The following is a 23,270-nucleotide window of genomic DNA, read 5'->3' as shown; positions in this document are numbered from 1 at the left end:
CTCATTTAATCCTTATGACCGCTAGGAGGGAAGCATTTGTAGATTGGGGAAACAGAGGTAGGTTAAACGATTCGCCAGAGTCATGGATTAGGAAGAGCAGAGCTGCAAGGAAGATTCAGTCCGTCTATACTTATACAATTTTTTGTTACCATCTCACGTATTTTAGGCCACTAGTCAGAACTGAGCAGCCCCTCTTTGGGTCTGAAGTACACTGATTTCACACTAGGAGGTTTTCATAGTTAGTCGTTATAAGCTAAGCTCTTCACTCATCAACTCACTCGTACATGCAACTGCCATTACCAAGCGCCCACTGTGTGCCCAGGCACGGTTCTAGGCCCTGCGGACACAAGGGCAAGGAAAACAGACACTGGTGCTCCCTCGGGCTTAGCTGGGAGTTGGGCTGGAGGAAGACCTGAGAAGCCAAACTCTGGGGAGGGAAGGAAGGGAAGCGTCCCTTCAGGTTCCTGAGCCCAATGTCTTCCTGGCAGTACAGCTAGAACATGCCTTCAAGGGTCAGAAAGACTGTGTGACCTGGAGTTGGACCCCAAGAGCCTGAACCTCCAAAGACAGTCCCCCTAGGAAGCCTTCCCGGGCTGAGCCCAACACAGCCGGTGCTCTTCCTGGTGGTGGTCCCCCCAGGGCTCTGCTGGCAGCTCCACCGTAAGCGAGGGGGCCCTCCGTCAGCGAGCACCACAGACACTGCACTGAGACAGCTCGTTTGGGAATTGTGTCAACACACAGGACACAATTTCACGTTGAGAAACGTGAAATCAGACCCTGTGCTGTCTGAAATCAACCTGTGCCACTATTGTTCAGAGCAGATTTTCAAGTGCGGGTCTTAATCGCCCATGAGAGTCAATCAAATTTTGTTCCATCTTTCAGTCGGTCTCATTATCTTAACAATTCTACTCTTTGGCTGGAACTTTGTTTTGGTCAGATTCCAACTGTTCCATGAATGTATTTCGTGGCCCCAGCAGAGCTCCTCAAAGCAGGAACCTACACCCGTGTTCTGTAACTCCCACCGACTTGGCCCCTGGAGGGTCAGAACATTTGTGACCAGGAGTTTACCTGAGTCGTGAGGCTGGGATGCAACCTGCCCAGGATGGTGGAGGGGGGATGGGGGTGGGGTTAGTTCCCCAAAGGGAAGGTGGAAAGGGGCTCTCCACTTGGAATGCAGCATCTCTACCCATGGAGACCCTCTGGCGTCTATCTGCTCCAGCCGTATGCTGCAAATACTCCTCTATCTTGTCTTCAAAATGCAGCCCCAGTCCTTTGTGACAGCTCTGATCCCCCTCCTCTTCCTTCACCCCAGGCAAGGGACAGTTCTTAGATATAATCGGAGGTCTTCTAGAAAGCAGGGAGGAGGGCTAGCAAAGGGCCCTTTATCTTGTTTGTGCTTCTGGCTGACTTCTCAATGGTCTTGTTTTGAGAGATTTTAAGCAGGGATCTAGAAAGCAGGCATCTGATTTAAAATCTCTTACTAGTGATTACCCCAAAGTTTTCCCAAAGTGCACTTAAGCCAACTCTTGACTACCTGGAGAAATCGTTTGGGAACTAGATCACAGAGGACTTGCCACAGCTGTTAATAAAATGATAGTCTGCTCTTGGTGATTTAGAGGGTGACTGAAGAGGTTTGCAGTTTGACTTGGGATAAGGTGGGACCTGCCTATCCAGCAAGGGGTACTGGACCACAGTGACCAGTAGGTTCCAGGAAGCGAGGGGCCCAGGCAGTGAGCAGCGGTCAGTGCCTGGTGCTCTGGGGCCCCCACCTGGCTCTGCCCCAGCTGCTCAGGGGCTGGGCTGCTCTCCTGTATCCCTGGGTGAGACCCAGCAACCAATGTTGCCCAACTAAACGCTATCCATCCGACACATGGATAACCTGCAAAGCAGTTGTCACCTAACCATAGGGGCTATAATCATCCAATAAACAAAGTCAGGAGCAAAGCAACTTATCTTCGTAAAACTTGAAGTCAACACTTATCTAGCCGACCTCCTTTCCTGGCCTTTGTTAATTCTGGATAAGGAAACATTATTAATTTTTAAAAAAGCAACAGCATTTGTAAAAGTAATAAAAGGCCTTTACTTTTGTAACCCTATTTAAAGTATTCATCCATCTCTGTCACTTGAGGATACAGCGAGAAGGTGGCCATCTACCAGCCAGAAAGAGGGCCCTCAGCAGAACCCGACCATGCTGGCACCCTGATCTTGGACTACAGGCCTCCAGAGCCTTGAGAAATACATTTCTGTTGTTTAAACCACCCAGTCTCTAGTATTGGGTTGGCCAGAAAGTTCATTCCGGTTTTTCCGTAAAATCTTATGTAAAACCCAAACGAACTTTTTGGCCAACCCCATAGTTTGTTAGAATGGCCCAAGCTAATACCTATTATTGATGCTTTTCTTCCCTCTGGTCCAGACAATGAGCTTCATGAAAGCAGTTTCTTGTGAGTGGTGCCGCTTAGTAACCATAGGACTTTGGCCTTCACAGGTAGGAGGAACAACCAAGTAACTTGTGGAATAACAAATGGACTTGTGTTCTGGCTCAGCCACAGAGCTGAGGCTCTCAGCCTTGGCTACACATTAGAGTCACCCAGGGATCCGGCAAACTCTTGATGTCCTGGCTACACCTGGACAAATGAGATCAGTTTCCAGGGATGAGGACCAGACACGCCAGCATTCGAAACCTCCCAGGTGTCTCTGATGTGCAGCCAGGATGAGACCCAGAGCCCTAAAGCTAAATGGGTGAAGCACCGAGGTGAGGGGTCCCCACCCAAAAGTAAAGACACCAAGTCCTCCCTCCTGTTGCAGAGCTGAGTGGCCTGCTGTATGGGTATCAACAGGAGGAAGGGTGAGGGGCAGGGAAGGCGGTACATCGTTTCAACAAACCAAAACAAAATAAACAGCATCACACTCATAAGAGCACATTTTATTTGAGGCAAAGAAAAGTCTAGCTGAAAGGATTACAGTTCCAAGCAATCAAAATGCAATTGTTAGAGGCACTATTTTGATTTTGTAAATTCAATTTAGAAAAGGGTATTTGGGTTGTGCTTTCCCCAGATGGATAAGAAGAAGGGCAAAGAAAACTGATGAGACTTCTAATCTACTGATTCTGCTCTTCGGACCCAACACCAAGCTGGCTGAGCCCTCGCTGGTTCGTCTGTAAGTCGCTGACCCACCGCTGAGGGACACAGGCCAAGCTATACTACACACAATAAAAGTGAGGCGGGGAAAAGCAGGTCACCTGGGGAAGGGCAGGCGCCCACAGCTTCAAAACTCCTCGTGAAAGGGATAATCCTTGTGGGCGGCACAGCTATCAGGAGAAAACAGAAACACATTAGCTTTTCGAGGAAGAGATGTTGACCGTAACAAACTTCAAAAAGTCAGAAATGGGGCTTCCCTGGTGGCGCAGTGGTTGAGAATCTGCCTGCCAATGCAGGGGACACGGGTTCGAGCCCTGGTCTGGGAAGATCCCACATGCCACGGAGCAACTGGGTCCGTGAGCCACAACTACTGAGCCTGCACGTCTGGAGCCTGTGCTCCGCAACAAGAGAGGCCGCGATAGTGAGAGGCCCGCGCACCGCGATGAAGAGTGGCCCCCGCTCGCCGCAACTAGAGAAAGCCCTCGCACAGAAACGAAGACCCAACACAGCCAAAAATAAATATAAAAAAATAAATAAATAAAAGCAAAAGGAAAAAGAAACACTTCTCTGAAAAAAAAAAAAAAAAAAAAAAAAAAGTCAGAAATGGTGTCTCATTTAGGCAGAAATAAGAGGCCTCAGAGGGCACGAGCCTCTTCTGAGACTGCAGATCCTGGGTCTGCCCTTGGGGTCGTGGCCCACCTTCCAGTCCTCTGCCAGGGGCTCTCATCCATCAGCACCTGTGTGATGGACACCACGCTCCCCGTGTGCCCAGCACTGTGCCTAAGGTGTGCAGGGCGGCAAGACACCCTGCTGCCTGGTAAGTCAGTCTAGTTGCAGGACCAGAGAGAGCACCTACTGCCTTAAACAGTAAGAGGGTGATAATAACATAAGAGATTTTAACAGTCTGGACACGTGACACAGCAAGTGCTCCGAACACATGGAACAAGAAGCCACTGTCACCTCCCAAACCTCCTGGGTACCAGTGGGAGCTGAAGTGAGGCCAGGAGAGGAGGTGAGGATTTGCTACAGGAAGCACAGGGAGAGGGGACAGGCTGCACGCCGAGCTGGGGGTGGACTGATGCAGGCGTACGTGTTGGCCAAGGTTCACGGTCCCATCTGCAGGGCCAATGGCCTGTGTCGGGAATGTAATGGCAAGAGTGTTGGAAAGTCTGGCTGGGCAGAGTGCGAAAGGCCCAGGGTGAACCCTGCTTGGGGCATACAACTCTTACTCAAATATTTAGGCAATTCAAAAGTTCCCCATGGCTTTTTTTTTTTTTTTTTTGGCATCCTATCAAACCTGAGAAATATAACACTGCCATTAGCCACAGGGGCTCAGTATAGCAACAGATGCCAAACTGTGGCAATGTGTATGTACGGATGTATGTGTACACATGGTTAGAAAAAGCTTCCTAGGTGACCTGGGGATGTTGCAGCCAGCCGCTCCCTCCCTGCTCCAATCCGAACCCATTAAACATCAGTGGCCGCAGGATAATCTGACAGCTGTTTCTAGAATAGCACTAGAGAGTAGAAGGAGTCTACACATAAAGGGGCCGAAGAGAAAACCCCTGTGGTTTGTCTGCCCTTCAATACGCTGCGTCAGCAGCGGGAAGGGAAAAGGAAACTGAATGAACGATCAGTGATTCTCAAAGCAGAACGGATATAACTTGGTGACTGATTCACTTCTCTCTTCTCTCCCCCTTGCCCACTAGATCAAAAATGATTTTAATGTCTAAGGGTAAGCACCATTAACACAAACAGGGACAGCAGAAAGGGCCAGCGGTAAACTCTGCTCGTGGCCTATTCCGAATCTGAGGCCGCGGCGTGGCAGCAACACACTCACAGGCATGTGCTCGACCGACGCTCAGGAGAGAGTTATCGGCCAAGATGCAAACCTGGCGGACACCTGCCGGGGCAGTGGGAAGCCACCAGCGGTGCCAACCCAGAACTGGAGGGAGAGCAGAGGCTGGAAGGAGAGAGCTAGCACCCGAGTCGGCCTTAGGGAATGCTCGAATTTTGCTTAGAAGAGTAACTACTTGAGAAGAAGAGAAGAAACAGAGAAGTCGGACGATAAAAATCACGACAGAGGTGGTTCTCAGTCTCCACTGTGAAGTGGGGAGATTCTTCCTGAAAGCAGAAAATGAGTTTTAAACTTTACGGAGTTAATGCAGTGGTGCAAAAACGAAAAGAGAAAAAACAACCTTCCTTGTCATCTCCCTCAGATTCCAAACTACAAGTCAGAGGGAATACAAGGAACCAGCACATATATAGCTGGAGGGGCCGAGTGATTCTCTCAGTCACATGGTTTAATCGCTGTCAGAGCTGGGATGAACACGAGCCCCAAGCACCATGGTCTTCCGACTAAAACCCTTTCATTAGTCATTAGAGATAAAGAGTCACACGCAAATTTTTCCAGGAAGGTGGGGCACGAGCCACCTGGGATCATCTGGTTTAAGATGTGCCACTAAAATTTGAAAATTAAAAGTCAATACATGTGGTTACTGCAGGTTGGGCCAACAGTGCACGGGAGCGGGAGGAGAAGACATCTAGGGCAGAGCTCCCTGCATTTCCCGGGGGCTGAGTGCGGCTCAGCTGACACAGTGTAAATGTTTCCTGCTGTACACGGAGAAGGCAAGTTAACAGGCAAGGTAACGTGCACAAGTCAGAGCCGCTGCAATAGCAGGACTTGGACAGTAAGGCCTCCAGGAGTTATTCTTTCCTCTGCAGCACCTGATACCCTCCTGGGGCTCTCCCGGGACTCACCTCACCAAGGCACAGACCCTCCAGTTCCTGTTGTAGCTGAGTAAGGTGGTCATATCCGCACTGCTCAGTTCAAAGTCAAAGACCTAAAAAGAAAAAGAAAACAAAAAACAAAAAACCAACCCTCCAATAAGCTCTGGAAATAGCTATCAAACACAGAACAGGAAAGCATACAAGCAGCGCCAGGGAGGACCGCGGATGAGATGCTGCCTGGAGTGCAGAAGGGCAGGAAGGTAGACTAAACTCAGAGAAAGTTTCTTACATGACTATTCAGAGGACGCACATGTTTTGTCTGGGTACTATGTGAACAATGAAAACAGACCTTCCCTTCCAGAACCTCCAAACAAAATGATACTTTTTCTTCCATTTATTTCTTCCATTCATTTCAAAACCTCTGCCGAGCACTTCCACTGTGATAAGCACCAGGCGGAACACAGTGATGGGTAAGAAGTGTCTTTGCCTCAGTTTACAATGAAGCAAAGGACGAGGTAATTCAACAGCTAGGCTACAGGGAATAATTAGCTGCACACTGCAGGAAAGATGCTCCACAAAGCACGTAGGGAATCCAGAGGAATCAGGAAGGAATTCCAGCTGGGAAGCTGAAGGATGTGGTCAAAGGAGACGCTATTTGAGATGGGCCTAAGAAGCCAGATAAGGTCTTGACAGACAGAGAAGACGAGAAAGGCATATCAGGCGGAGAACTCTGCCTACCCCAGGACCAGAGGAGGGCCCTCAGCTTGGATAATCGCGGAATGTGCAGAAAGAAAGCCTGCTGCATACTCTGTGATCACAACTGTGCAAAAATGTGCAACGACTACACAGTAGGGTGCAAAATAATTATGTTAGCACTAGAGATTAGTCATTTTATAATGTTTCTTTTCTAACACCTTGAAAAAATAAAATAGGAAACAAAACATCCATCTCTAGCAGGATATGTGTTTCTCGTGGTCACTATTTTACCACTTTATTTATCTCCTCCACCCTCCCCAGGCCCCAGGGACCAGCAGCACGTGTTACAGCCACAGCCTGGCCAGTGGAACAGGCAAAAATCAGCTGCTTGCTATGGAAACAAGAGCTGCTGGGAACCAGGGCTCAGGTGAAGACAGAGGGGGTCCTGGCGGAGCTGCTCTGCTCAGTGACAGCAGAGGCTCACGGGCGCAGGGACCCTCCGGGGAGAGCTCTTCTCCCAGCCCAGCCCCCAACACTGGTATGAGAGGCAGGCAGGCAGGAGGTGCCAGGAGGTCTGCTCTGCTCTGGCAGGTGCTCGGAGAGAACACCTCACTGGTGCCCTGTAAGGTCTCTGCAGGCCACGGACTTATCAGCACAGCAGTGTTTGCTGAGTGCTTATGAAGGTACCAAGCATTGCGTGAAGCCCTTCGGTGCATCTTTTTTAATCTTCATGACAACTCTTGAAATAGGTACTATTTTACAGATGGGGAAACTGAGGCACAGTAACGAACGGAGCCCTGATGCAAACCCAGGCAGCATCACTCAAGAGCAACATTTCTCGGCAATGACGAGTTTCCCGAGGAGCCTCAGCACAGGTGTGTGCGTGCAGAGCGGGGCCCGAGGCCCAGGGCCTGCCGGGCGCAGCACCGCCTCCCAGAGGAACCACTGTCCCTGGTCCACGGCGGGCTCCCTGCCACTCCAAGAGGAGACGAGGGGAGGGGGGGCCCCACACATGACAGTCCAGAGGCCCTGTGAAGAGCTGGCCCCTCCTCCACCGAGGAGACCCTGGGCCCACCAGCCAGGACCTTACCTGGAAGTTCTCAGCAATGCGTTCAGGCGTCACAGACTTGGGGATCACGATCAAGTTCCTCTGCATGGGGAACCGGATCAGAACCTGTGAACAGATGGGCCGAGTGCGTCCGTATACCAGCAGCTCTACACTCTCATCTCACCTAATCTCACACACCCGTCACCTGGAGAAAGAAACCCCAGAACTTCACAGCGAGGAAGCCGAGGCTCAGAGGTGATGGGGTCATGCCCAGCAAGGGGGAGGGGAGGCGCTCAGGATCTGACCCCCGAGCCCCGCCCTCAGCCTCCCCGCCACGTGCTTCCGCATCTCCCGGGTACCTTACTCCCTGTCTGGGAACTCACTCTACCATTTGGGAGTGCTCAGCTGATCACGAGTGGCCTTCCATGAGTACAGAGATGGGTGTTCCCAAACAGTGGTGAGTGCTGACCCTCGTGCCAGCCCTCAGAGGTAGAAGGGCAGGTCCGATTATCCCCAGACCACACGCAGCCTTCTAAGTCCCTTTCCACCACACACTCCAGGACCCGAGCCACACGTCCAGGGAGCGCCTGACAGGGCTCAGTCACTCTCCCCCCTGGCTAATGGGAACCACCACCACGAATGCAGGAAGTTCTGGGAACAGTCATGAGCGCCTGGAAATGGCTGTACCTGGGCTGTGGTTTTATTGTGCTTGTCTGCAATCGCTTTGATCCTGGGATCCTCCAGTAGGGAAGGGTCCTCGGGCTTGGCCCTGGAGACAGAAACACGGTCTGCGTGAGCAACCATCATCGCCACCACTCCAGGCAGCTGGCAACCCTAACGCTAACCCTCATCGACCTTGGAGGGCAGCCCGCCTGTCTTCTGATTCAGAGCTCAGTTACGAACTCCCAACCCGCTGGAAAAGGAGTAGGCGTCTTCCTACTGGAAACACCAACCAGGAACCCAACAGGAGGCTCCTGGGGAGGTCTGCCCATCAGCTCCAGAAGCGTCTTCCTTGATGCCGGATTCTTCTCTGTAGCCGTTTCTAACCGTCACTAGCTGACAAGAGAACACAGCCCCATGGAAACTCACCAGGGCCTGTCGGGAGAGCCAAGGGGACTGTAGGCAGTCACTACAATGCCTTTGGACTGGCAGTACTGGATTAACTTCTCCTGAGTGAGGTACGGGTGGCACTCGACCTGCAGATGCAAACAGGGGGGTTGATGGTGCCACTGTGGGCACGGGCCATGGGACACACGGGAAGTCTCCCCATGCTAAGCCCTCCCCCCTCCCCAGACATAAAGTTATATGTAACCAATGTCCCAACTCCTAGATAAGCTGTAACAACTGTCTGTTTCCCAGCAACTGTCCTTGACATTAACGATAATAATCTTGTTACTGTTGCCATGGGCCCGGAGGGTTTTTCTGGCTTTGGCCATTTATCAACTTGGACAGGTCTGAGGATCTCAGTGTCTGCACACAGCTCATCTCAAGACCCTGAGTCTTCACAAGGCAGGCTCAAACCCTCTCTCTCCTGCAAGTTTCACTCCCAGATGTGTCACTCTCTTTCTGAGCCATAAATCAGGACTCTGCCAGCGTCCAGGGACCTGCCTCCCGGCTGCTCCCCAGGTGACACGGACAGAAAGTTAACTGCTAGGATCACACAGTAACAAAACAGCCTCCCACGCACACCAGCTCCCCTGCCGGATGTTACCTGGTTAACCGCCGGCTTATATTTTAAGCCAGGTTTGTTTAAGATCTTCTCCACCTGGAGACGGTTGAAGTTGGAGACTCCAATAGCTTTCACCAGCCCTTCATCCACCAGCTCTTCCATGGCCTAGAGACCAAAGAGGGTCTGCTTGCTGCTGACATGTGCCCCAAAGGACAAGGGGCAGAAGCACCTCTCGCACCCGCCACCTTAACAGGCCCTGCCCTATTCGGTGATAGCAAATCAGATCTTTGGGGAGACAGGAGGCACCAAGACAAAAGCCAGGTCGGCTTTAATGACACAGGAAGAGCAAAAAACAGTAAGAGAAGAACAATTACAGCAAAAGAAATGGCAGAGGATTCACACCTGGCCCCTTGCAAGAAGACTGGGGAGGCGGCAAGGAAGGGGAGGCCAAGCCAGGGTCTGCCTTACCGTCCAGGTGTCCACAAAATCGTTGTCACTGGGAACCACGTTGCCATCCCCATCCAATGGGAAGAAGTCCTTCCCAGGCTGTGGTAACAATCAAAAACAATCAATAACAGACCTGCATAGAACTGCTGGGGGGGCTGCATCTTTGAAAGCAAAGTTCTAAAACAATTATTCGAAGCTACAACGGCTGGCTACGTTTTTAGAGGATAATCGAGAGCAAATCTGTGTCAGTGTGAAAGAGAAACGGCAGACAACTCCTGAAGCCCCCAGACCCTTTTTCTATCGAATGGGCTGGTGCTGACCAGAGATGGACAATTCTCGGTCAGTGAGATGAACCCTGCCGTGGATGGCAGTGTGTGGATGGGCAGGGAGGGCTCAGGACCAGGATTCACAGGGCCCGTGTCCCGGCTGGATCCAAGCCTACAAAACCACCACCTCACCGAGCCCTGCCAGCTTACTGTGAAAAACAAAGGATGAAAGTAAGGCCCCGATATACCACAGGGCAATAAAATAGAGTTATAGGGTAAAACCTGCATGCTTTCCAGCTGGCTGACAAAGCAGAAAACTGAGCCCCGTGGCTAGAGAGGAGGCAAAGGACATAATAACTCTAGAGGTTTCTGTGAAGAGGCAGGCTGCCGAGGTTTATCAAGCTTCCGCAGGATGGGGCGTGTGTGGAATGTAGAGACACACACAAACATGTACAGGGTATGAATGGGTATGTGTGTAGGTGCCTGAGGCAGGGGGGAAGGGCGGTCACCGATGACATCTTATGGCCATGGGCAGGAGTGTCACCTGAGCCATGTTCACTGTCACAAAGTTTCAAGTTATACGATCACCACATAACAGAGCAGCACTCTTCAAACTCTGAAACGTGCAGGTGAGTCCCCTGAGGTCCAGATTCAGAGCGCCTGGACGGGGCCTGAGACCGGGTTCTAACAAGCTCCCAGGTGACGCCATTGCGGCTGGTCCAGGGACCATACCTTGAGCAGAGCAGCAAGGACACACACAGACTGTCCACCTGCTCACGACCTGCTAACAGGAGAGGGTGATGCCAAAGGCTACACCTGAGCCCCGGGTACCTACCTTGAAGCCAGTGGGCCAGTGAATAAGGTAGAGGTCCAGGTAGTCCAGCTTCAGGTCGCTGAGCGTCTTCTGGCAGGCGCCTTTCACCAGGTCCTTCTCATGGAACGTGCACCACAGCTGAAGCCAGCGAGAGAACATGTCTTACCCTGCGTGCCGGAAGCGCTTTCCTGGCCGGGAGCCAGACAGCTCGGGGACAGAGGACTTGCTTTCCTCTCCCCACAACCCACCCACTTCACTGTGACGCTATAAACAGTGGGGAGGGAGATTCCATTTCACACGTGGATCCTAACTTTTCCAAAGGAAGGGAGGATGATCAGATAAGGAAACCTTTCACAAGGACCAAACTGAAGGCACCAAGTAGAATGGACAGGTCAGCAAGCCAGCCCCAGGCTCTAAACGTGAGCCCTCTGGCCTACTCTCCCACAGGCTGGTCTTCGTGGAGCCAGCCTCACCCTCCCACCCGGTGCCCTTTGGGCACCACCAGCCTCTGGGTAAAAGACAGTGGCCAGCGGCGGAGATCAGTTTGCAGATGGGAACCAAGTACCGTCCTCAAAGATAACTCCCTGGAAAGGGGGCGCCAACCCACAGCTTTGGCCCCACCAGCAAGGGGCTCCAACCAATGGGTCCGGGCAAAATGACCATCCAACAGACAGGCGACCACAGACAGACGAGCCCTAGAGCCCTCGTGGCCTTGAGTCAACACACTTCCCCTGGAAGAACCGCCTGCCGGGTGATAACCGTAGCTGTATCAGGAGGCCCCAGAGCGTGGTCGGGGCCCCGAAGCTAATGCTGCCCCTGGATGAATGCGGACAAGAGCCCTCCCTCAGTCTCCCCTGCAGAGCGGGGTACCTTGCTGACGATGAAGAGGTCCTCACGTTTCACCACCTGCTCCTGGAGCTTCTCCTGGATGGCCAACCCCACCTCGTTCTCGTTCTGGTACACGTGGGCACAGTCAATGTGACGGTACCCAAGGTCAATCGCTACCTTCACAGCCTCCGTCACTTTGCCCGGAGGGGACTGAAAGAAACAGGAAATGGAAGGCACGGGGATAAAACCAAAAATGAAACAAAACACACAGTTTGCACACAACCCAGAAGCAAGGGCGGCAGGAACCCACGGCTCCTCAGGGGCTCCCGTTTCTTGTAAGGCCAGCAAAGGCAGGCCACGGCCAGTGTCTGAACATCCCGAGGTGAGATGCAATGTTGCTTCATTTTAGGAAAATCTGACAACCACTTACTAGCAGCACAGATCACCTTAACTAGATGGGCCAAAGCCTGTCGCTTCCTTGTTTCTTCAGAACCCGTTGACAGTATAAAAAATCCCCCACTCTCTGAATCTATTAGGTTCCCAAGACAATAAGGGATACCGTTTCCTTCAAACAGCTCAAAATATTTCAAAAGCGCTGTAAATATTCACTCCAATTCCCGTTTGGTTCCCGAGTTCCGTGAGTGAATGCCTATGATTTATTTTCTCCTTCCACACATGGATTCTAGTATTGGCCATCACTTGTTTTCAAGCAGTTTTGAGTGTATCAAAGTCAGGAACATTACTGGTGCAGATTCAAAGGCCTGTGCTCCAATCTCACTGTGTAAGAATCTGCTTTAAGAGGCGGAGGTGGGAGGTGGGCCCTCAGAGGTATTAGTGGGCAGAAATGAGTTGACAGGAGGGGGAAATGGGAGCCATGGAAGACCACCGTATGGTTTGTGGTCAGAGCGGCAAAAAGACTGAACGGCGGCCCTGCCCGGACCATCTGCGCGTGTGAGTGAGCAGGACAGGCGTGGGGAGCGCCCCCAGCACCCAGACTGGCCGCACAGACGCACAGACGCTCATCTCCGCGAAGCTCCTGCTCCGACCAGAGAGGTGGAAAGCAAACGCATGCGCATCAGACTGCTGCATGCATAGAGCGCATTCCTCTGGAGAGCTGGGGTAGAAAAGAATGACCAGGAAAACTCCCCAGGGCCATGAGCAGCTGCAGACATCTGCTGTTTTGACATCAGCTGTTGTGAACAGGCGAGGGCAGAGGAGCGGGGGACCCTCGCCCAGCTCGCTGGCCACCACGGAGGGAGTAGGGGGCGTGGAGAGGCGATGCTGACCTCAGGTATGAGATCAGAAAACATCTTCAGACAATCTGGCAACCTCCTAGTTCCCTGGAGGACCCAAGAAGCTGCACCTGCAGCCTTCCCCCTACCCTTCTTGGTTAAAGGAACAGAGCAGGGAAACCTCGGCATAACCAGAAGGGAGTAAGTACCACGGCCTCCTTGTGGCATCCTGGGCACAGCTGCTGATGAGAGCAGAGCACACCCCTTCCCAGGAAAGAGAACAGCTAAGGAGACCCAGCTGGGGAACTGGCTGGCGGCGCGCGTCAACTCTCTTCAGGCTTGACGGCGCCCTGACTGGATTTCCCTGCGGGCCTGTACTGTGCCAGCCCAGCACCTCACAGCCCCCAACCCTGGGCAGAGGGGCAGGAACCTTTCCCAGGCCCAGCCCAGCCACATGTTGCATCTGCCACAGCGACTGGCGCAGGGCCAGAGACATGACCCCAGCCAGGCCCATGAGAATCAATCTTTGGACTTCAGCTGATGCTACCAAGACAAGATTTCCTTCTGCTGGGGTCCCAGTGCTGGAAGCATGTGAGCCAGGAGCTGCTAGAGGAAAGTGGGGGTGAGGGACAGATGAGGGTTGGTGAGAGACGGCTCCTGGGCACATCTTTTATAGCCTTGAATCTGGTACACCTGACATCATTTTGTAAGTCAATGAATCCCCACCCGGACACATTTTTTTTCCTGGTTAAGATTAAATTGGTTATTCAGTTCCTTGGAACCAGAAGAGTGCAAAGTAGGATAATCAAGGCTGCTGAACAATTGACAAAAAAACTTTAAAACACATTCTTGTGATGTTTTTATAGAGAAGCCAAGGACAGAAATGACCTTCAAGAGGTCACGAAGAAGCTACAGCTCCCTGACCCTTCCCTGGACAGAGGGCTGATTAGCTAGAGAAGCACGTGCTGAGAAGCTAAGCCCAAACTGCTTTCAAAGGGGAAAGCAAAGCAGAAGCGAGGACTGTCACGTATTTTACAAATTAAATTTGTACAAGCTGTGGCAATTCATAAAAAGACTTGCGAACGGGTGCTACATGCTGGCCTCCCCTTTTCAGAGACGCCTTTGCAGCAGTGGGGATTAAGGCTGCCTGCGGCCACCGGCAACTGGGAACCAATGGCTCTCACCTGGGCTGGGCGGGCCAGGCCCGGCTCTGGGACAGGCAAGCCGGTTGCTAGGAGGCTTGTGCCAGGGCAGATATGTCACAAAATGGAACCTGCCCCGTGCAGTGTTTAGCCCACAATGGCTCAAACGGAAAATAACAACAGCTGCCATTTGTTATGGATCAATTTTCACTAGTTTTAAACGTATCATTGAATTGAACCTTCACCACGACCCTGGTAGATATGGTTACCTCTGCGGATAAGGGAACTAAGGTGCAGAGAGGTTACGAAACTGGCCATGATGGTGCAGTAAGATGTCAGGATTCAAACCCTGGCGCGAGGGCCTGAGAGCCAGTCTCCGCTGAGAGGTCTGTGTACTCTGGGGTGGACCCCAAGAGGCTGTGAGACACTGGTCAGGGAGAGGACAAGTCTCCTGGGCTTGGAAAATCATCCTCTGAGATGAAAATATACCAGAATCCACAAACTATGTTCAATACTATCTCAATCAAGAGCCCTTCCCACAAAGAGACTAAACTAACTTCCCTCATCACTTTAAGATACGGTAAAAAATGACTCAATAAACTTGGGAATGTTAACATACAATTACACCATCTCCCCATCCCATGTCCACATTGAAAACTGCCCACGGAAGGCAGGGGTCCAGACTGAGACTTAGAAAAGAAAATAAATCGTAAAGATCTGTTTCCATACATCTAATAGGAAATCTGCAGAAAACCAGTAGAGGAAACAGCCAAGTTATAAATAACCAAATTATATAAATCCTTTAAATTTATTTAAAAATAATAATAATACAAATACAGTAATACAAATCCTACAGACAAAATCATGTTTGAAATTCATTTCTGCCACTAATCTGCCCTGTGACTTGGCCACATGCACCTATTCCCATCCCCCTCAGACCTTACAGCTCCAAAGCTCAAGCTTGGGCAGCAACTTGTTGATGTTCTGGGCTGATGGCACCAAGTGACAGTGGTGACAAGTCTCTGCCCCTGAGGCCCCCATCAGCTTCACAAACTGGGCCTATTTCCTTTTCATAGTCCCAACTCAGAAAACTACTGTCAGTCTCTCTCTCTCTCTCTCTCTCTCTCTCTCTCTCTCTCGCACCCTTTAAAAACCTAATCATCTTCCACTTTGCTTGTAGCCCATGCTAGTTACTTTAAGATAATATCCCTCCCTCTAGTCCCTCTGCAAGTCAAAAACAAAACACAACAACAAAAACACCGCAGGTCCAAAGGAGAAAGGTTATAAAACAATGTCACTGGTAAAAACAAAGTGTCTGAGATTGAATCCTCTGCAGTTTTAACACGGGGATTTCTGGGAGGAGAGGACTGTGTCTTTTCTGGCGGTTTTTTTTTTTTTTGAAATTTTCTCTAGTTAGCAGGTATCGCTTTTGTAATGAAGGAGGTGGGTAGGGAACAAAGGAAACTTCACTTTGGGGAAGAAAAACCATCCTGGGTAAGAAGTATGAGAACAGTGTGCCAATGGTAACCCTGGAGCAAGAAACAGGTAACCATAACTTTTGATGTGAACTTAGATTAATAAAGAAATAGGGCATCAACCTCTAAGGCCTTGAAAACTAACATATTCCGGAAAAGCTGTCACTGAAAAACACTGTTTAACCTCTTCTGATTAAACTAGCTTTTCTTCAGAGAAACTCAACCTGCATTTAAGAGAAACCAAGCTTATTTATTATCGGTTTTGTTTAAATACTAGTGATGTCACAATATAATTTTGTTTTTCATTGTAAATATAAAGCATTTTAACTAGATGCATGTTAAACAGACATCTGTGACCTAATTTCTCAAAATGTATTCCAGGTTCCAATTAATTTACTTAGAATCTTCTGGAAGAGGAGTTGCCAAACTTTTTCTGAAAGTGGCCAGACAGAAAATATTTTAGGCCTTGTGGGCCAAATGGTCTGTCATAACCGCTCAACTCTGCTGCTGGAGCAGCACAAAAGTACTCATGAACAATATGTAGAGGAATGAGATGTGTTCTAATAAAACTTTATTCACAAAAACAGGCTGTGGCCTGCGGTTTACCAACCCCTGAGCTGCTGGAAGAGCATACAAAGAAATGGGGATTAGGCAACAGTCCCAGCCTTGATTTGTCCTAACTCCTATTCACAAATAACATTCTGGCTTCCAACTCATCCCCTCAATAATAAAAAGGTATTCTGATATTGAACGCAGATATTCTGGGGACTAAAAGGGTTTTAGCCCCTGCTGTAATTTAACCAGTTGACGATACAGTCCCAATCAACTTGGGGTAAACCTGAGTGAGCTGGGCCTGCTCGCCTGCCCTGTGCTTACACACAACGCTCCCACTCTGCACAACTGGGAGACCTGGATCTGGCAGTTTTGTATCAACAAGGCTTAAAATCTGCCACACTCATAGGACTCCAACAACATAAGCATCTGGCAGAACCCGGAGAATGGCAACAATGTGCAATTTTTCACGTCAACAGAGACGCTTTTCATTGTTTGGTGCAGGGAAGCCAACCTCACTTGGCTTATCATGTTCAGCTATGTCCGAATTTATTTTACAGTTTAATAATGTAAACCACAATTTCCAATGATAAAGAGCATTCTGCTGAAGAATCTTTTTCATTGCCTTATCACAGGAAAACAGTCAATTCTGGCTAGGGTTTTTACACCAAAGCTCACAACTCGGTTTGGCAACAAACACAGACCAACTAATGAAACCAAGATTAACTTCCTCCCACTCAAAGTGAATCAATCTGTCCTGAATTCCAAGACATCACTGTCTCCACTTGGTTGAGATAGGGATGGACCAGGAATGGCCCTGGGCAGGCAGGACTTATTTAAGTCTCTTTGACCTTGAAGAGCTCCAGGTGTAGGCCTGCAGGGAGATGAGGCTGGTGAACAGAAAAACAAGCTACTGTTTTAGCTCCAGTGCCAGCACCTCTGCCTTCTCCCCTCTCCCCCAGGCTGGGATCTCAGGCCATCATGAACTTGCCTTGAATTCTTTCTCAGCATTTTCTCCTATTCTTAAAGGAAGTGATATCACCCTCAAAGAGGCAAAAATTGGTTTATCGGTGGCAAAAAAAAAATCTTAGCTTATAAAATGGTTTGTGGCCCGCCAAAGAGCCACTGGACACAGACAGATGTACAGTCTATCCGTGATGCTGAACTTTACTGGTGGGGGGGGGGGGCGCTAGAAATTAGGGAAAAATGTCTCAAAGGCTCCTGGGTGTGGGCAGATACAGAGATAATGGAAAAGAGATGGAGAAACTCTACCTCCATTTCTAAGTTTCGAGTATGTGGGTGAGTTACAACGGCCATTTACTATCAATTTTTCAGCTAGGGCCAAACATTTATCAGCAATAGGACACTGGTCAGCATCAGAAGTAACCTCTGTTTTAGTTGCTTCCTGGCAATACAATGCTCGTGGCTTATTTACTGTCCATTGGGGAAGTCAAGCTTGCCAAGGGAAACTGCCACTAAGCCACATGGGCTCTGCGGCAGAGATGCTCTCCCATTGGCCTGAAACCTTCACCTCCAAAGAGAGAACGGAGAGTGTGAGGACCTTCACAGGAACAGTGATTGGAGACTCCCAGAGCCCCGCCAGGAGTCTGAAGGATATACAGACACAGCCACCGTCACATGGAAGATCCACAGGAACGAGGTGCTGCACCCACTCCCAGAGCCTCCCCCAGTTCTCACAAAGATAAGCAAACGGTATTTAGGTAACCCCATTTTTGTCCAGCATCTGTGAAGGAATATATACACACACACAGGGGAAAGGTATTAAAACACTATTCATGTACCTTTTTTACTTGAAAAAAAAGGGAAATCTACTCCAAGCCCATACTTATACCATTTCACTGTCACCTCCCCTACCACACCTCTACACAATTCCGTACAACATCTCCTCACCGCCCCCAAAATCTAGTTATCTTACTTCTTCGTATTAATTGAACACATATCTTTAGGGTACCTACAATTTACCAGGCACCTTGAGCAGTGCTGTAAATAGTTGTGACCAAGGTAGACGCTACCCTTGCCCTCAACGAACTTAGTCTGCTGGAATGAATGATCTAAATGTACAGATTTTATAGAGCTATTAACTAACTATACAGCTTTGGGGTTGGTGGAGGGAGTGTTAAATGCTCAAGCAAATGATTTAAAACCCGCTTTTATCAACTTTTACTCCTTATTTACCCCAGCCTAGTGATTCTGAAATGACGAACTTAAGGTCAGGACCATAATTTCTGAAACCGCGAGCTTAGAATAAAAATATTGGAATGCATCCCACCCAGTAAGGTTTAAGTATTGGTTTGTGGAACTTTTGTTCCAGTTACATGTGTATGTCTGGGTGGTTCACCATCGTAAAAACTGTTATTTGCCATTGCCAAGAAAGTGTCTGTTCACATCCATTCCAAGAGAATAACCTGCGACAGATGCAATTTAACTTGGTACAGTGGTCATAATTCAATTACACCCTTAGAGCCACCACTGGGCTTTTGGAAGAAAACGCAAGTCACATATACTCTGATCACTTTGGCTAAGAAACACTTTCTGGGTGAGACAACTCTACGACCCTGTATTCTCCCTTATATTTACAAATTTTCAACTGCAGGTTTTCGGGTTGAGTTAAACACCATCCGCTGCTCTATTTCAAACCATTTCACAGCGCCCTCAATCCATGCAGTCTTTTCTTTTCCTTGTCTGTGTGTAAATAACCAATACCCAATCCTATATTCAAAGTTCCAAGGAAAACCCAGGTCACAGCTGTGCAATGTAATATACAATACCCGAAGCTAACTTGTAAGCGGCTTACAATTATTGGGTTTTCCCTCGGCGCCCATAATACCACCCCTCTGCGCTCCCTAATTTTCAGATACTCAGACTACCCTTTTGACTCCTAACCGCTTCTTGGGGACTCTGTGAAGAGAGTTCAGTGGTACCGAGGTTTCCGAAGACAGTTTAACTACTGATGGCAGCTCGCAGTTCTGCACGGCCGGGAACCTCCCGGCCCAGATTCTCCGCCCAGCACACTACACCCCTAGGGGCACGCCCGGCTCCGGGGGACTCAGTCGCTCGCGTCTGGGGACATGTAAATAGACGGGTCCTGGCCAAACTCGTGCCGCCTAACTGAATCACCTGCAGTCTCCGAGCTTACCTTGGGACGCTTATTCCTGAGGGAGCAAAACCGAAAACGATTAAGGACAAACTATTTCGAAGAAAGACAAAGGAGCGGGCGTTAAGAGGTGCGGTTGAGCGAGGGACGCCGGAGCCCAAGGCTCTTTCCCCTCCATCTCTCAGGCGCCGCCCCCGACCTCCATCCTCGGGGCCACAGCGGCGGGGACACGGGAAGCCCCCTTCGTTCGGCGCCCCGTTAGTGACTTTCCAGTTGGGGTCGGATTCAAAGTGCGGCCCGCGGGTCCCAAGCACCAGGGGTTACGGGGTCGGCCGCCCGTGAGGCGTTCTCAAGCCTCCCACGCAAGGCCCCTGGGCCGAAACCGCAGGCCAGCGCCCTGCCCGCCTCGGCGTCCAGGGTCCCGCGCTGCAGGCCCGATCCCGCCGGGGGCCCGGCCAGCCCGAGCGTGGCTCCTCCCAGGCGGGGCGTCCGCGGCGGGGTCGCTCAGGGTCACTGTAGGTCTCTCCCCGGCCCAGGCCGCGCCGAGCCTGAAGCGAGCCCCGGACTGCGCTCCTCAGAGCACCTACCTTCCAGGTGCCCAGCCCCAGGATGGGCATCTTTGCGCCGGTGTAGAGCACGAGGTGGTTGGCCATGACTGCTGAGCTCCGCTGACTCTGACCAGAGGACCATGCAGCGCAAGCTCTAGCGCGGTCCTTTATATAGCCGGTGAGGCCCGCAGAAGTGGCGGGTACGATAGGCGCCCGGCTACGCAAAGACGGCTTCTGATTGGCCCGCCGGCCAATCAGGATGCAGCGCCTCGGTTAGCCCGGGGTGGGGTGGCTCCGCGGGGAAGCTCCTCCTGCTAGGTCCTAGCGGGACCGGATTCTTTTCTAGCCGGTGGTTCGCCCACGCCCCACGCGGCGCAGCTGGCTCAGCCAACTGCTATGGAGCGTGGAAACGCGAATGTTTTAGCAAAAGTAACAGACTTCCCGTAAATAGGTAGCCTGGGAAGGGGTTTTTGTTTCATATTTTAAAAGAGCGCATATGGATACATTTGTCTATTGTTCAAGACCAGTATCGTGCTCTTTGGAAATTTGACCAAAGCCGGGTCTTTAATGTGTAGGAACACACAGACTGCTGCTGTAGTTTAGCACACTTTGCTCTTAGAAAGGTGCACGCCAGAGAAGTGGCTTGCAATCTTGCTGCAAAACATCATCTGGAGATTAGGGTTTGTCCAGCCTGTATGTAGCCTCCTAGGGCTAACTTCACACTCCACCCTAGATGTGAACTGTGTCTGTACACACTGAGTGTGGTTCAGCAAGCCTTCCTCCAAAAGCCAGAATCTCTTGAGGTTAGAAATCCCTGATGAGCTTAATCCAGAACACAGAGAGGACATTCAGTCTTTGGTAAGTATGACTCTATCAAAGCAGCACATTTCATACATGGTAACTTAGCGAAACTCTCTAGATGAATAAGGCAGAAACCCACAAAAGAAAAGTTAACTTTAATATTGTAGCTTCAAAATATTCCGAATTAGGAGGTGCTAGATAATAAATTAATCGGCCTTAATTGGCAGGTAGGAAAACACATTAGTTTCCACGATAACCAGAGGAAAGTTGCTGGAAGAGCTTTGTAGACCATTTTGGATTCTTTCCAACAACGCTTCTCCATGATGCTGCACTCTACCTCAAATTTGATCTTTCTACTCCATCTCCCTCTAATATTTCCCCTAATTGTGCAAGATTGGGAACTACCTCTGCCCGGTAATGACTCAGGAACCAGACCTCTCTAAACTCCATTCTGGTGATTTTCCGTTTATTGACTTCTAAAAAGTGCCCCCCTAGGAAAAATTTATACAAAACAGACTAGCCCAGAGATTTTTTCCTTTTGACTTTTATAAAAACTGTTGTTAGTAGGCAAATTCTGATACTATTTGTCCCCCCAATAATAGAATTTTAATTTGAGCCTACCACTGGGAATTTGGTTTGTGGTAAAACAGCAGTAGCCTACCACGCTTCATTCATAAGATCTTTGTTGGCATAGAGGTTGCTGTCCAAAGTCACCCTGAGTGACCAGGTTGCTATACACAGAGGGGTTATCTGTTCGGGACATAGATTCAATATGAATGGCTTTGTTGTTCTTTCTTTGATGATTGAGTTTACAAGTTGACTGCATGAAAGCATAACTGGCTAAAAATGGAGTATTCTGACTGGGCTATCAAATGTAAAAAGTCAGACCTGTGGATCTTCTATAGCAACAATAGTACTGTATTTGGGACATACTGTTTTGATAGGCCCTGTTGCCTCTGTAATCTTTGTAAAATGACATTGTATGCATATCAAAATTATTCTTTAAAAACCATCAATGGAATTCTTCTGAAAAACATTCTAGTAATTCCTATTAAGAGCAATATGAATCTTAATGTACTCGAAACCAATAATCCCATCATGAGAACCAGTAATCTCATCCTGAGGAAATAATTTGAAAGGAAAACACACATACATGCATGCGTGCACACACACACACACACACACACACACACACACACACCGTACTATAGGTATAGGGCTGGTACTGGGGTGAGGCAAGTGAGGTACTTAGGTGAAAAATTGCAGGCCTGAATGTGGTACACCTCCTTAAACTTTCTACCCTTGGCACTTCACTTGCCTCACCCTAGTCTAGCCACACACACACACACACACACACACACACACACACACGTATGGATGAAAAACAGTTCTATACACATAATGTAAAACTGTAAATGTCCAATAATAGCAAGAGATGAAGTGTCTTCATTAAAAATGAAGACAATTTAGATATAGAGAAAAGTGTATATGAAATAACACTAAGGTGAAAGTAGAAAACAAAATCATAAATAGGACATGATTACAAACATGAAAAAAACAACATGTAACATATGGATAAAGTTAGGAATAAGCCAAATGCAAGGGAGGATACTGTTTGTCAGATTATTTCATTAATAAACATTTTTTGCAATTAAAAGACAATTTCCTATTAACTACAGGATAAAACTTAAACTCTTTCGCTTGGCATTCCAGGTCCTGTGAAATCTAGTATAATTCTGTAAATATATGAGAAACTACCAAATTGTACACTTTAATAGGGTGCCTGTGATGGCATGTGAATTATATCTGCATAAAGCTGTTATCAACAAACATACAAAGGTTACATGCGACCTGTCCACACAGGCTGCTGGAGGTGAAAAGAGGTAGTAGGCTCTATTCACAGTCTCTCAAGGACCCAGGCTAGAGGTTCCACCACATTGTTTCACTGCTGCCCCAACCCAAGTCCTCAGGGTTTGCCTCAGGAGAGCCAAAGAGCACCAGGAAGTCACAAATGAGTAATGAATTGCTCAGGCTTGCAAGTGGCACACATCACTTCCATCTACAATCTATTGCCAGACCTACTTGCAAGGTCCTGCCTATCTTCAGTGAGATGGGCAAGTGGCATCTTCCTGTGTGCCAGAAAGCAGAGGAGAAGAGAATACAGTAGAATACAGTAAGCAACGAAGTCTCTTCCACAAGGACAAACTGAGCCCGTATTATGTTTCAGGTACTGCTTTAGGCACTTTACATACATTACATGAAGGTGCTGTTGCTGATAGTAATAATATAATAACTAATTTCTATTGAGCTTACTATGTGCCTGGCACTATTCTACAAGCATTGTGTGCATTAAATCATTTAATCTTCATAACCACTCTTTGCAGTGGGTACTATTATTCATCCATTTTACACATGAGGAAACTGAGGCACAGAGAAGGGAAATAAATTGCTAAGGTCTCATAGCAAGTAAGTGGCATGGTCAAGATTTAAACCCAAGAAGTTTGACTATATAGCACCTGAACTCTTAACCACTACACCGGTGGCTTTCAAGTTATTTTACCATGACTCACAGTAGGAAATACGTTATGTGCGTCAACTGAAAAAAAAATGCACAACCTAAAAGTTGAGAATTATGTTTTACGCAGCAGACTTGCTGAGGGAGACAGCCTCTCCGAGAGCTCTGAGGGCTGCTCCAAAGAGGTGAGGGAGGAGCCAGGATATGTAGGAGTTTTTGCAACAAAGACCTGGTAGTCGGAACATCAAAAGATTA

General features: G+C 49.1%; 1 protein-coding gene across 1 annotated transcript; it reads right to left on the bottom strand.

The window, feature by feature from the left end:
• Nucleotides 1–2,902: 2,902 nt before the first annotated feature.
• Nucleotides 2,903–19,888, bottom strand: LOC132371785 (aldo-keto reductase family 1 member B1). Its single transcript, XM_059933345.1, has 10 exons — nt 19,739–19,888; nt 11,678–11,845; nt 10,829–10,945; nt 9,749–9,826; nt 9,323–9,445; nt 8,701–8,807; nt 8,299–8,380; nt 7,654–7,737; nt 5,898–5,980; nt 2,903–3,307 (listed from the first exon to the last, which is right to left on the bottom strand). Exons 1-10 carry the CDS (start codon nt 19,802–19,804, stop codon nt 3,265–3,267), a joined length of 951 nt encoding a protein of 316 aa, XP_059789328.1. The 5' UTR covers nt 19,805–19,888; the 3' UTR covers nt 2,903–3,264.
• Between the last annotated feature and the right edge of the window lie 3,382 nt (nt 19,889–23,270).

The sequence above is a fragment of the Balaenoptera ricei genome, chromosome 9, assembly GCF_028023285.1.
Source record: "Balaenoptera ricei isolate mBalRic1 chromosome 9, mBalRic1.hap2, whole genome shotgun sequence".
In the NCBI taxonomy this organism is placed as follows: Eukaryota; Metazoa; Chordata; class Mammalia; order Artiodactyla; family Balaenopteridae; genus Balaenoptera; species Balaenoptera ricei.
This window is presented reverse-complemented; position numbering and strand designations above follow the sequence as displayed.